This window comes from Sinohyriopsis cumingii, chromosome 14 (genome assembly GCF_028554795.1).
Source record: "Sinohyriopsis cumingii isolate HCF-2022 chromosome 14, ASM2855479v2, whole genome shotgun sequence".
Classification (NCBI taxonomy): Eukaryota; Metazoa; Mollusca; class Bivalvia; order Unionida; family Unionidae; genus Sinohyriopsis; species Sinohyriopsis cumingii.
In genome coordinates, this window is record NC_142974.1 from 11,816,527 (window position 1) to 11,830,698 (window position 14,172).

General features: G+C 34.9%; 1 protein-coding gene across 4 annotated transcripts in view; it reads right to left on the reverse strand.

Moving 5' to 3' along the window:
- The window catches only part of LOC149783252 (contactin-5-like), a 95,769-nt gene extending 92,426 nt beyond the window's left edge, over positions 1-3,343 (reverse strand). Inside the window, exon 1 of one of the 4 annotated variants that reach the window (XM_089931468.1) lies at positions 3,028-3,343. In XM_089931468.1, the coding sequence (XP_089787594.1) occupies positions 3,028-3,178 (151 nt within the window). In that variant the 5' untranslated portion in view covers positions 3,179-3,343. The remainder of the gene's footprint in view (positions 1-3,027) is intronic. The other 3 variants (XM_089931469.1, XM_089931470.1, XM_089931471.1) reach the window with 3 other exon arrangements.
- Positions 3,344-14,172: the final 10,829 nt, after the last annotated feature.

The window sequence follows — 14,172 nt, forward strand, 5'->3', positions numbered from 1 at the left end:
ATGTAAGACCCACTTAATACCCACAAACAAGAGTGAGTAATGTGAGACCCGCTTCGTACCTTCAAACAAGATTGAGTAATGTGAGACCCGCTTAATATCCCCAAACAAGACTGAGTAATGTGAGACCCGCTTAATACCTCCAAACGAGACTGAGTAATGTGAGACTCGCTTAATACCCCCAAACAATACTGAGTAATGTAAGATCCACTTAATACCTCCAAACAAGATTGAGTAATGTAAGACCCGCTTAATACCCCCAAACGAGACTGAGTAATGTGAGACCCGCTTAATACCCCCAAACGAGACCGAGTAATGTGAGAACCGCTTAATACCCCCAAATATTTTCCACTGTCTTGTCAGGTCAAGAGAATGGTATTCTTATGTTTTGCTTTATTATACCTATCCAAAATATGGACCTTTTTGAGCTCACTCATGTATTTTATTTGTTGTGCGTAAAAACTGTCCCTTGCACCCTAAAGTATAAAAAAATGGCTGGTTCTTTTGTATTAGATTCCCGCCTCCGTGCCAATAATGTTTATGCCACATGAGCATATTTATTGCAAAGTTCTTCGCAACACACCTGTATAATATCATAATCCGATATAAACGGTAGCAAGAGGCTTGTGTTCGCGTTTGATTTTCATTGGCCTACTGTACTTAATGAAGTTATAATAAACCCTAACATAAGCTACCGTATAGCTTCAACAAACCGCTCCAGTGAAATAAATGTCCGTTCCATAGGTACCTAAATCAAATGAATCAAATCTGAGTGACTCGTGTGTGTGTGTGTGTGTGTGTGTGTGCGTGTGTGTGTGTGTGTGTGTTTGTGTGTGTGTGTCCCATTATACTATGAATACTAGAAACTCAATCAATAAATGAAGGTAACAATGTCTTCTAGTTATGTTCCCTCATTTAAAAATCGACTATAGTAAAGATGAAATGAATATTATTTCATTAGTTGAAAATTTACTTATCATCAAAGCTGAGATGTCCACTCATATTCATTACCACAGCACGTCATGTAAATTAAAAACATATATTTTGCTAATTGCCCCATAATAATTAGTTTTCAATTTAAGCCAATACAGAAAATTTGACATAAAAATGGATGAAAATGTTTACATTGTGACCACTTAATTTTTGTCCATGGTGTCATTCTGGTATGTCGGACATTAAATCTGTATGTCCGAACACAGAAGAGTTGCGCGAAATTCTGCCTCGTCCCCCCGCCCCCACCTAAGGTTATTGGATTGACTACCCCTCTTTCTCCCGCAGTTCCTGAGGTTGCTTGGAAGGATGCTACGCGTTTGTCCGAAAAGCTTTTCGAGTACTTGTTCTTCACGTAATACTCTGCACATTGTATTGTTGTAATTCCAGAGGTAAGTGCATCGTTGAGGGTTTGACTGACACGTGATGATGAGTTAACTTGTCTACAGGTGTATATATCTGTACCTGTGTTTTGTTTATTCAGTGTCGGTTTGTGATGAATAATACATTTATGTTTGTTGTCATTGGAGGAGTGGGAACTAACGATTACACCAGAACCAGTGGACTGATTTTATTAAACATTTAAAATTAAAAATAAAGTTTCGATTTCATATTAATGGGGGAAAAACACATTATATATATATATATATATATATATATATATATATATATATATATATATATATATATATATATATATATATATATATATATATATATATATATATATATATATATATGCATACCTTAATTGAATTTAGAAACTCTCCGTATGTGGCCTCTGTGTGTGTGTGTGTGTGTGTGTGTGTGTGTGTTTAACGAAATGAATCATTGGAAATTCTGGAGAGAGGGATATTCCGCAACGAAGGTAACTCGAGTGCCAGTACATACACAACTCCAGTTCTAGTACCGATACAGAGTTTGATAATATATGCATCGTTAATACTAACGATGACTCTATTCTGATATGAAAGTGCGGAATGATGATTCCTAAGTATTAATGTGAGTAGGTAGCTTGGTGGATATTTAGGTAGGTACAACTACTGGATATATATATCCATCTTTCTCATTTACTTATATATATATATATACATATATATATATATATATATATATATATATATATATATATATATATATATATATATATATATATATATATATATAGCAAATAAGCAGTTCTTGCAATCCTTGTTATTTATTTAAAAGCCTCAGTAGATAAAAAAAATAAATCTTTTTTCTAAGTTTGTTGAAAAATGAAAGTATTTTAGATTTATATTCTCTGCCTTTTCCAATTCGACTCGATCACAAACTCCCATCATTAATTTAATGATGGACATAAATGTACATCTTTCGTAAAAGTATATTACTTTCTGTTAATTAAGAATTAAGCAGGTACAGTACAAGCAAGTCTATTTGACTTAAAATAGTTGAAAAGGAGCCAGATCTTGGTGTTAAGGCAACTAGGCTTATTTCGTCTAACTGATTAATCGGCTGGTAGCCAATTAAAGCGAAAGCAAACAGAAATGGTTAGTAAATGCCATTGTTCCAATGACCTAAAGAAATAACGTGCATTTAAATCTTTCAAATGTTGACTTACTAACCAAACATATATTTAGTTCCATTTCCTAGGGTACATACATACATACATACATACATACACGTATTTATGTATATACCCTAGGAAATGGAACTAAATATGCTTGGTTAGTAAGCCAACATTTGTATGTATGTATGTATGTATGTATGTATGTATGTATGTATGTATGTATGCATGCATGTATGTATGTTTTACATAGTCGAAAGTACACACTACAACTCAGATAAAATGCGATAGAGAGAGTGAGCGAAGGAAGTAAGGTTGATGGTGCTTGTGTTTGTGCAGGTTCATTGTTAACTCAGCTATTCAGTACAAGGACCTAGCGACTTTAACCCACTTCTGATGTAAGGGATAGTCTCTGAAAACCTCCTTCAACTAGCCCTGTGTACTGGTTCGTTGGAAAAGAATGGTTGCATTAAGAAAACAAAATTTCATCTTACCTTGATATAAACACCGTTTCCTGGAAAAAGTTAAAGGTCCACGTCTTTCGACTCTGGCCAGAATGCTCTCCACGTCAACGTCGTCAAATCTAGAGTAGGATTCAGATTCATTTTCTTCTACCTCCGCCATTTTAAGAACTAGTATCGACATTGGGGAGGGTGAAAGAACCAGCGAGAAACGAAAGCCCAGGCAACAAGCCCACTCTATTGGCAATACATGTAAGACGGAACCATATGACTTGTGAGCGAGTGCTAGTATCCGCAAGCGGTGTGTACTGCGAGTGCCACTAATGTGGAAACCATGTGTGCAACAATACCAAATAACAAGGCAGCCAATCTGTTGTGCGCGCTCTCCACAGAACGCATGGATCTGTTGCCAGGACAACAATCCAAGAATCAATCATCGATAACTTATCGAAACTTCGATTTTTGAAATGCTGGTATACGAGAGGCAGTAAATGGTTTGTTTCTTTATTCACAAATGAAAGACACAGGTTTTGAGTAATGGGCCTCCACTGGCACACAAGTGTTGTGCTATTAAACGACTCTGATAAAATTAACCACTCCGAAGTGTTCTGTACTTGTTTATATATATATATATATATATATATATATATATATATATATATATATATATATATATATATGAGAGAGAGAGAAAGAAAGAAAGAAAGAGAGAGAGAGAAAAAAAGAGATCTCTCTGTCTTCATTTCTTGCTTTTATTTAATTGTATGGATGCATGTATGTATGTATGTATGAATGCATGTATGTGTGTGTGTGTCTGTATGTATGTATGTGTGTCTGTCTGTCTGTATGTATATATGTATGTATGTATGTCAATACGTATGTTTTTGTTCGTGTTGGCATTCTGTTTGGTTGGTCAGTAAGTAGATAGGTTCCTGGGTGGGTGTAGATAAATATGTTGTAATGTTTTTTACTAAACATGTTGAAATATGCTACATATCAGAGTAGTATTCTTTACTAGAAAAAAAAGATCGAAATCCTTAGGTAAATACACAAATGAATTTCAAGTTCGTCCGATTAGGGCACGCCAGTTTGCATTAATGGAAAGAGACGGCACGTAATTAGATAAGCAAGTAAGGGTAGGAGTAGCATTTTAATGATCTCATCTGAACTGTTGTATAAAAAAAAGTATGTTACTCAATAACATATAACACAGATTGAGTAACATCATCTTTTGGTGATGTGTGCTTAGTCGTGAGGGAATATGGATTCGTGTGTGCAGGAAAGGCGATGGATGCCGTTTACCCGCGGACCTATGTTCGAATCTCCGTAGAAATTCTCTAGCCTGTATGATTGTATTATTTGTATTAAAATATTAAGTCTGCCTACTATTATCAAATATATATATATATATATATATATATTATATATATATATATATATATATATATATATATATATATATATATATATATATATATATATATATATATATATATATATATATATATATATATATATATATATATATATATATATATATATATATATGTGTGTGTGTGTGTGTGTGTGTGATTTGGATTTTTAACATAGCTTTCACAGTTTTTCAGTCATATCGCTACGATGTCTGCAGTTTGGCTGTTTATAGTGATGTCTAGCACATGGGCATCATGCCGCAGACACGTAGCATGATGTCCCACCCAGTCACATTATCCTGACACCAGGACGACAAGTCTTAACACTAACCTCTTAATGCTGAGCGCCAAGCGAGGCAGCTGTTAGTACCATTTTTGTGAGTCTTTGGCATGACTCGGCTGGGGATCGAACCCACGACATCCCACATCCGAGGCGTATGCTCTAATCACTATGCCACCGGAACGGTCCGACAGCTCAAAGAATATAACATGTTTATATAATAAATCAAATCACACTGAAGGCTCAAACAATATAACATGATTAAATAATATAAGAAATCATGCCGACGTGGGAAATGTCTGCTGCAAGTAATGTATGTTTTAGCTAAGGAGCGAATAGTTTTTTAAAGGATATGAACTGAGCATGTTTAATATGTAGAACAAGAACACCAACTAGTTGCCATTAAAAACGGGTTGTAATATTAATATACATACTGAACATTTACTAGGCCGATAAATCAGCCCTTCACCCGCGATGATGTTGATTTTCGGGTGAGGGGCTGATATCACCTATTCCTTAAAAGCTGCAATTATATGCATTCAAATTTAGTTGCACTTTTATACACTTCCCGGTAAATCTCGTGGCTATGCAGCTACCGTCGGATGTAGAGTTCTTTTGTTGACATGTACATTATATTTCCGGAGCTTATCATATGTTTGGTGACTTGTAAATCCACCTGGAATAGCACAATCATCTGTCCTGTGGCCATTTTGAATTTCGCGCTTGATATGGCTGTTACCGATTACCGGTATGTGTCCAAAGTGTTCGCATGTTTGTTCCCGAAAAATGTACATGCACCGAAAATGCACATTTTAATGAACAGGTCACAGCATACCCACACATCGTCCATCAGTATCAACACAGATTTGGTGGGTTGATTTATCGGACTAAATATTTAATTTATTAAAAAAAATACTAACATGACCAGTTAATCTACATCGCTGTCATGAAAACCCCTTAGATAACGGACCCGCAGTTAATACATTAGATTATTTAATACTGATAGTATATGTAAATCACATTGGGATAAACTATGCATAGAGATAAACAATGCATGTAAAGGGAACAAAACATTGTTTCTAAACCCAATCATAAAACATAAGTTTAGTGAGATTTAGGCAAATCAGAAACTTGGATGAGGCATTGAAGTGGACGATAGAACGAACTGCATAATTACACAAGCTATAATAAGAAAGTGCATTCAAAGCCCTGGCGAAGATCAGTGAAGACCGAGCTGGAAGAGATGGGACTTCCCTGAGGCGAGGCACAAGCCATTGCTGAAGACTCATCTAGATGGCTGAAGTTAGCTGCAGTCTTATGTCCAGACGGAATGAAGATGACCACTAAGTAGCATTCCATGTCCTATATAAAAAACCGTCAATAGGGTCAGCGGATTTGGTTGACATGAAGCAAGTTAGCATACATAAAAAGGGCATACATATTCACAAACGGTGATCGATATATTAGTAAATATTCATGGGCATCAGAAATGATCGGGAATTAATATAACAAATGCGTTTAAAGCTCTCACAAGCAAAACAACGATGAGTTAATGCACTTTTACAATTACCACCATTTGTGTATATCATTGATACAGCTTACATACTATATATATATATATATATATATATATATATATATATATATATATATATATATATATATATATATATATATATATATATATATATATTATTTACATCACATACACATATTTGCACTTTGAATGTAGTTACGATATGCTCCTGGTAACTGTGTATTGACCGAGTGAATGAATTCCTCACATCCCTGCGATTGTGCCCGCTACAAAATATAGTTCTACGATTTTTCTTGTTGTTCGCAATCACATATGCAAATTGATACGTTGATTGTTTCATATTTAAGTTTCTTTTTATTCACATTTATTAAATCAATATAAGACACATTCATGACGTAAACATGAAATATGGTTCATATGAAGAAAGTAGAAAGGGTTAGCTGTTGTACACTGGACCTAAACTGTCACGTACTGGCATAAGGAAATTAGCGTGGAATAGAAACTAAGCGAAATGACGTACCAAAAGGAGGTAATCAAAATATTTTAATATATTGACTGTTCATCTAAGTCATTATTCTATTTTAATGGACATTTCTGAAGACTATACAATTCTCTCTCTCTCTCTCTCTCTCTCTCTCTCTCTCTCGTCTCTTTTATTGGACGGTTTGACTGCACTTTACCATCATTCATTTCGCCTGTATTTAGCTACGATAATTCTGAGAAAGGCTGAGAGAGAGAGAGATGGGGCGGGGGGAACATTTGGATATTTTTATATTCAATAAATACAAAATGAGTTTTACAACATCATAATAGGTTTAAGAATTCTTACGGTACGTGTTTAGGCTCGAATAAACAGTAACACAAGAAAGAGTGAAAACAACAAGCTTTCAAAAATATAATAAATAATTTATTCCCTTCGAAAAATATTGTAAAAATGAAAGAAAAAAATAACTTACGGTTTCAAGAATCATATCCAGAAATAATTTTAAAAAATCCACGAATATTATTTTAGAAGTCCTAATAGTAAAATGTTCTAATGAATTCAAGTTCGAGTCCCGACGAAGAATCCAAAATGGAAGGTGATGACGTACGGCGTAACATGTGATGTGTTGAAGTCTTTAGTTCCTTGTAGAAAGACAATAATTAATCCTACGGTTTCTGGAAATCCAAATAAAAATTTTAAGAAATTTCTTTCTTCAAGAATTATGTATGAGCACAAACTACTTCCAGAGAAACAAAATAATCTTTTAGAATCTGAAAAATTAAAATAAAACTCAAAAACTCAAAACTAGTCACAACAGAAGAAAAAGACTTGACTTCAAGTGTTTAAAAGCCACAAAATTCTGCGATCTCTCTAAGTATTTCGCAATTTTGGAAATACCTACTTGCGAAATAAATAAAGGATCACGTGATCATGTTTACATAAAAAAAAAATCACGTAGCCCATGTATGTCCTTGATAAGAACCAATAATTTTACTACGAGAATACCAGTTGTTTACTTGACCCTCAATCAAGGCCAGGTACTAAGTCAAAAATAGAAACAGTGTTTCTATTATTAGGCATTTATGGAAAGATTCAGGTCAAAGTGAATTTTCTGGAAAATATAAAATTCCTAGTAAACAAAATTACTTTACATTGACATGTAAAGAAAATAAAAAGATTGCAAAACCACCAAACAATAAAATCAAATCAAACAAATATTAAATCAAATATAAATTAAATCAAATATATGTAACAGAATCAACAACAACAAAGCATTATATACGATATAGTATGTGTGCCTCGTAAGCTCGTAACCGACAAGTTTAACATGTAGGCCTAGTGTCAACTGGCAATTGCAACTATAGATCATTGATGTTATGAACACAGTAGATAGATCCCAAGGAAAGCTTAAACATACCGTTAAGACGAACAAGATTAATGTACGTTACTTGGTACAAGTTCAGTTTGAATGTTGTCGTCCAGCGTCATAAGTTTTTTTCTCTCACTCCAGATTTTTGCTTTTTTTTTTTTGTCCCTTACACACGAGAGGGGAGAGGGGAATGGAGAAAAGGATTCGGATGACATTGTGTACCATTTTAATTTTATTTAGTAAACATGGACTATTAATTCTTTTTATCGTTATTTTCAAGTCATTTATGATTAATGAATGAGTAGAAAATCATCATTGATCTATAGGCCTGCAGTTGAAAGAATGTTTATATATTCGTATTATTGCGCCATGGGCGGATCACAATTTGATATACCAATAGTATTGGTATATCAATTTGCTTTATACCAACACTTTAAATCCCATGTTATTTTTAATGTATGTGGCATATGTTATATGTATATATATATATATACTGTTACGTGCTTAGGCTCTTTCGAACAGTGACAAGAAAAGAGTGAAGACAAGTTTTGCAAAATTTAACAAATAATTTATTTACCTATAAAAACAAGTTAAAAATGAGAAATAGAACGTATGGTTTTACGACTCAAAGAAAAAATCCAAGAACTGAAAAACAGAAGTCCTAGTAATAAAAAGTCCTAATGAAACTAAGTTCGAATACCGATGAAATTAAAAATGGAAGGCGATGACGTACTGGTGTGTCAACAGTTCTTTGTTTAATCACAGAAAATAATAATCCAGTACTTGAATTCTGTGTAAATTTCGATAACTGTCCTTTCCCAATAATTAATTTAGAGCACAAGTATTTCCAGGGAAAAATAATCTCTTTTAATCCAAATAATTTGAAGAACAATAAAGTTATTTGCCCAAAACTGGTCACAACATCAAACATTGTGACTTCTCAAGTGTTAAGGCACTAATGAAGATTCTTTCTCAAAATATGAATAGTAAATATAGCAACAACGCAAAACAAATGCCCTCAATGTTCTGGAAAAACCTAATTGATGCATATTATTTGTCACTTACTCCAAGTATGGCTTCGAGTTCACTTTATAAATCTCACTCTGAGAAAGATTTTTCAAAAATATTAAAACGTTTTTTTTTAATTCAACAATTACTGCTTCTCAATGAACTTCAGGAACTAGGTCAGCATTAGATACAAAGTTTCTATCATTAGTTGTTTACTTCAGGACAATGTCAAATCCAGTAAATAAAATTACATTACAGTACCATGTAATGGAATAAAAAAATTAAGACTTACAAACAAACAACAAAATTAAATCAAATATACGTAACTATATATATATATATATATATATATATATATATATATATATATATATATATATATATATATATATATATATATATATATATATATATATTGTTTGGTTTCTTTACTATTAATGATAACCGTACAATAGAGATGAACGCAGCGGGGTTCCGATGTGGTCATGTTAAAGATATATTGATTCGGGAAAAAAGAAAACGTTTGTTTAAAACATGTCTTAGAAAATCTAAATGAACCCTATCTTACCATATATAAGTTTACAATGCAACGTCATCTTCTCTTGCGAAAGACTGCGATCCACTTCAACGAAAGTATCAAACGAAAGGTATGGCAACCCTTCTCCGTGAACATTTTGAGATAAACCAAAAGTAAGGGACGCAACTAGCAAAAGACCACTTTTGTAGAATTTTGGACACGTTTGAGTTGCATTTCTTAAATTGAAGCGAGATTGTACGAGTAGTAGTGTATAATAACATTTCTTTGCCAAACCCCTATCTTGTATTAGGACGAAAGCATAATTACCCCCTCCTAGGCCCTCTTGTGAGTCTAAACAATTACCAAAACAACTTTGTTGAGGCAACAGCGTCGATTTCATTTTTGATTACACTGGTCAACAGTGAAATCATTACTGACTTGAAAAGGCCCTAATCTGTACTATTTTGGTGTGCCGAACACGAATATAACCGTGAAAAATTTGTATTGGCTCTCGTTTTGAAGATATTCATATACCTCATTTTCTATGTTTCACTGTGTAAATTTCTCCAGTAGGACTGCAGCAACATCCGGAATAATGATGTAACATTGCATAATACCATCATGCTCACATCATCCACAGTTGATTGCATCATTTTCTGATGCAATGCAATACTAATGCCATGCGGCTGCTGAAGTAAGTTGACGTCAGCAGTGTACTATACATGTGTAGGCCTATTATACTAATGCCAGGCGGCTGCTGAAGCTGACGTAAGCAGTGTACTATATAAAGCCCAATCAGATAGGTTCAGCATTTAAAATATTTTAGACGTTGTGCGAGACAGTTCAAGCTACTGTTACATAAAACTTATTATTTTATCCATTTACGTACAATAAAGAACAGTAATGCCTCGAAAGTGTGTTAATACCGCGAACAATTTTTGCTATATTTGTGGGAAAGTGACATTTGCCAACCAGAAGAAAAGTATCAATTCTCAAGTGAAGAAGGCATATCATCTTTACTTCGGATGCAAGGTTGGTGACCAAGACAAGCCTTGGGCTCCGCATATATGCTGTGCTACATGTACAACACAGCTTTCACAGTGGTTGAATTGCAAAAGGTCATCAATGCCGTTTGCAGTCCCAATGGTGTGGAGAGAGCCAAGCAACCACCTAAATGACTGTTACTTCTGCTTGGTTCCTCCTCTTTCCGGCGGAATAACGAAGCGAAAGAAGTCGAGAATAGTCTACCCAAACATTCCGTCTGCCTTGAGACCAGTTCCACATGGTGAGGGACTTCCTATTCCAGAACCTCCAGCAGAATATTCTCTTGATTCATCTGACGAAGACAAAGGTGAGTCGACCTGTTCTTCTCCTGGTCCATCAGCATGCAGTGATCCAGATGTTCACTGTGGTGCATCATCAACCCCACACAGAATAACACAGGAAGAACTAAATGACCTGATTCGTGATTTGGACTTATCAAAGAACAAGGCAGAATTGCTAGGATCAAGACTCCAACAATGGAATCTTCTAGAAGAAGATGTCACAATTGCTGCATATCGAAAGCGCCACCTGCAATTGGAGCCTTTCTTCAGAAAGGAAAGTAATCTGATATTCTGTTCCGATATTGAGGGCCTCATGAATGCTTTAAAAATCACTCATGACCCACAAGAATGGAGACTATTTGTGGACTCTTCGAAACTGAGTCTCAAGGCTGTGCTTTTGCACAATGGAAACATTCTTCCATCTATTCCAGTAGCGTATGCTGTCCACATGAAAGAGACATACGATAACTTAAGGCAGCTACTGAATTCCATTGAGTATAACAAGTACAGCTGGCACCTCTGTGGTGATTTGAAGGTAGTTGCCCTTTTAATGGGACTGCAGCAAGGATATACAAAATACATGTGTTTCTTATGCGAGTGGGATAGCCGAGCAAGGGAAATGCACTACATGAGGAAGGAATGGACTCACAGGCAGAATGTAGCCATTGGAGAGAAGAATATCCAACACCCAGCTCTGGTTGAGGCTCAGAAAATCTTGCTACCACCCCTTCACATCAAACTAGGTTTGATGAAGAACTTCGTGAAAGCCATTGACCGGACTTTGCCAGCATTCCGATACCTGCATGAAAAATTCCCTCGACTCAGCGAAGCAAAGATTAAAGAGGGAGTTTTTGTGGGTCCTCAGATTCGAGAGCTTTTCAAAGATGACCGGTTCAACAACTTGCTGGAAGGTGACGCGAAACAAGCATGGAATGCTTTTCGCCTAGTTTCTACAAACTTCCTCGGAAATGTTAGGGCAGAAAACTATAAGGAACTAGTAGAAGACATGTTGATGAAGTATAAGAAACTTGGCTGCAATATGTCTCTAAAGATTCACTTCCTTCATTCCCATTTGGATTTCTTTCCTAGCAACTGTGGTATTGTTAGTGATGAACACGGCGAACGTTTTCATCAAGATATCGCAACAATGGAACAAAGATACCAGGGAAAATGGTCCACTACAATGCTGGCTGACTACTGCTGGACACTCCTCAGAGATGCTCCCGAACAGCTGTACAAGAGACAGGCGAAGAAATCTAAGATGTAGTCAATGATTTGATTTTTTATAGGTAGGCTATTACAGTTGACCTTTTACTATTGGAATGCATTTCGTTATGTAAACATTAATTTCTTGCAGATTACAAAAAAACTAGAGCCAATTTTGCAATTTGACTGTCATATTCGTGTTCAGCACATAAAAATTGATAAGAATTGACTAATTTTATTTCAGTAACATGACTTTTGTAAAAATTTGTTGTCCAGTGTTACCTGTCAAAAACCTACCACTGAATCATAATAGTCATACACAATAGGGTTGGCTTAGAAACGCTTATTATGCTCTACTACTGTGGGTTTTACTTGACTATTTATATGTATAATTTACACAAAAGTGAGCTGCTAGCATTTTGTGCATTGCACTCTACTATATTTAACATTTACACAAAATTCCAATCCGCGTTTAATAATTCTCTGGGATTTATAGGTCTGTCAAAATAAATGCGTTATTAACAACTCGCTGAGATTTTACAAAAAAAATCGATTTACACAGACAGGATCAGTTTCTGCTAAATTCAATCTATATAAGATCTCGATAGCCCTGTAGTTAAGCCGTACAGACAAACGTTTGATCGACTAGTGGAAACTACTTCATGAGTTCGAGTCCAGAAAAATGCGATAGACATATCATCTTGTGTTATGCGACAGAAGCTATTCTAATTGGGGGAGCGCTTGCGAGCATTGAAAAAGACGATATATACTTAAACGGCTAATTCTAAAATTTTCTAAAAACACTCGAGGGTCGCAAACATTAATTTCTTTGATATAATTACTGTTCACGGGCTAGAATTCGGTGTTGTTTTAATTTGCCCTGAGGACCGAACAGAACAAGTTCGCGGGACGGGGTGATGCATCCCTGGCTTAGAGGGTGTATTTTATTACAAAATCTCTGGCGCTCAGCGATCGAACAATTCAGCCTGGACCGCTTTCTGAATCTCTAAAATTTCGTTTCGCGCTTAGTTCTATAACAATTACCCAAGATGATAAATATCCAACGTCATTCAACCTGGTCGTCAGGTACTCCATTTTGCTATATGTTTTACAGTAAGGTGGCTCGTACTGTGATTTATATTTCGCACAAAATTTGTACTATACCTAATATTAACACAAACGTTTTACTATCCTTATTCTTTAAATGAAATCGCCAGCGATTTTAGATAAAATGTACTGAGTGCTGTTTTTCGTATTTTGCAACTCTATTCGGTATCATATCTGCGATCAAATCGTCTTTGACTCGCAATTCCTGTATCAAATCTAGAATAATAACCTTTTCAGCTCTGAGCTAAGCACGAAGTTGATTAAGAATTTTATTAGAAGTCGTTATTGCTATTTTACACGTATTTTTATTCTCGTATTTTGGCTCGATCTTTTTATTTATTGTTGATAATGCAATACCTATCGCCGGAACTATTAACAATAATGGGTTTGCGGTTCCGCCGGCTGAAGCAATTCCATCGATTGTTAGTAATACTGGAAGATAATCCAGCGCGCTTATTAATCTGCTGTTATATAGTCTGACATGTCTGATACAGTAAAGTATTTTTATGATATTACCTGTAGTATTTTATCAGCTCGTCTCTATCATTGTCCTGGAGACCAGATGAAATATGGTTGAAGTCTATAATTTCTTTTTTCGTCATTATGAAAATGTTTTTGTAATTATTTAATCGCCGTAGTAAAAATATTTTCAGCTGAAACCTTATCGATCAGAGCACTATTTTTTTTTACTGACAGACAAGAAACTGTATACTTTTCATATACTTCAGACGAGATATCATCATATCTGTTATATGCTAATACTGAGGATGAAAATGGAGGGTTAAAATGTGTTGTTATTTCAGTAATATTAACTCTATCACGATAAATATCTTCTGTTTCGTATATATAACTAAAAAAATAAGATAACTGATCCAATTATTTAAGTACTATATGCTGCCTAAGAATTGCATATGCTGTTGCAAAACACAAAAG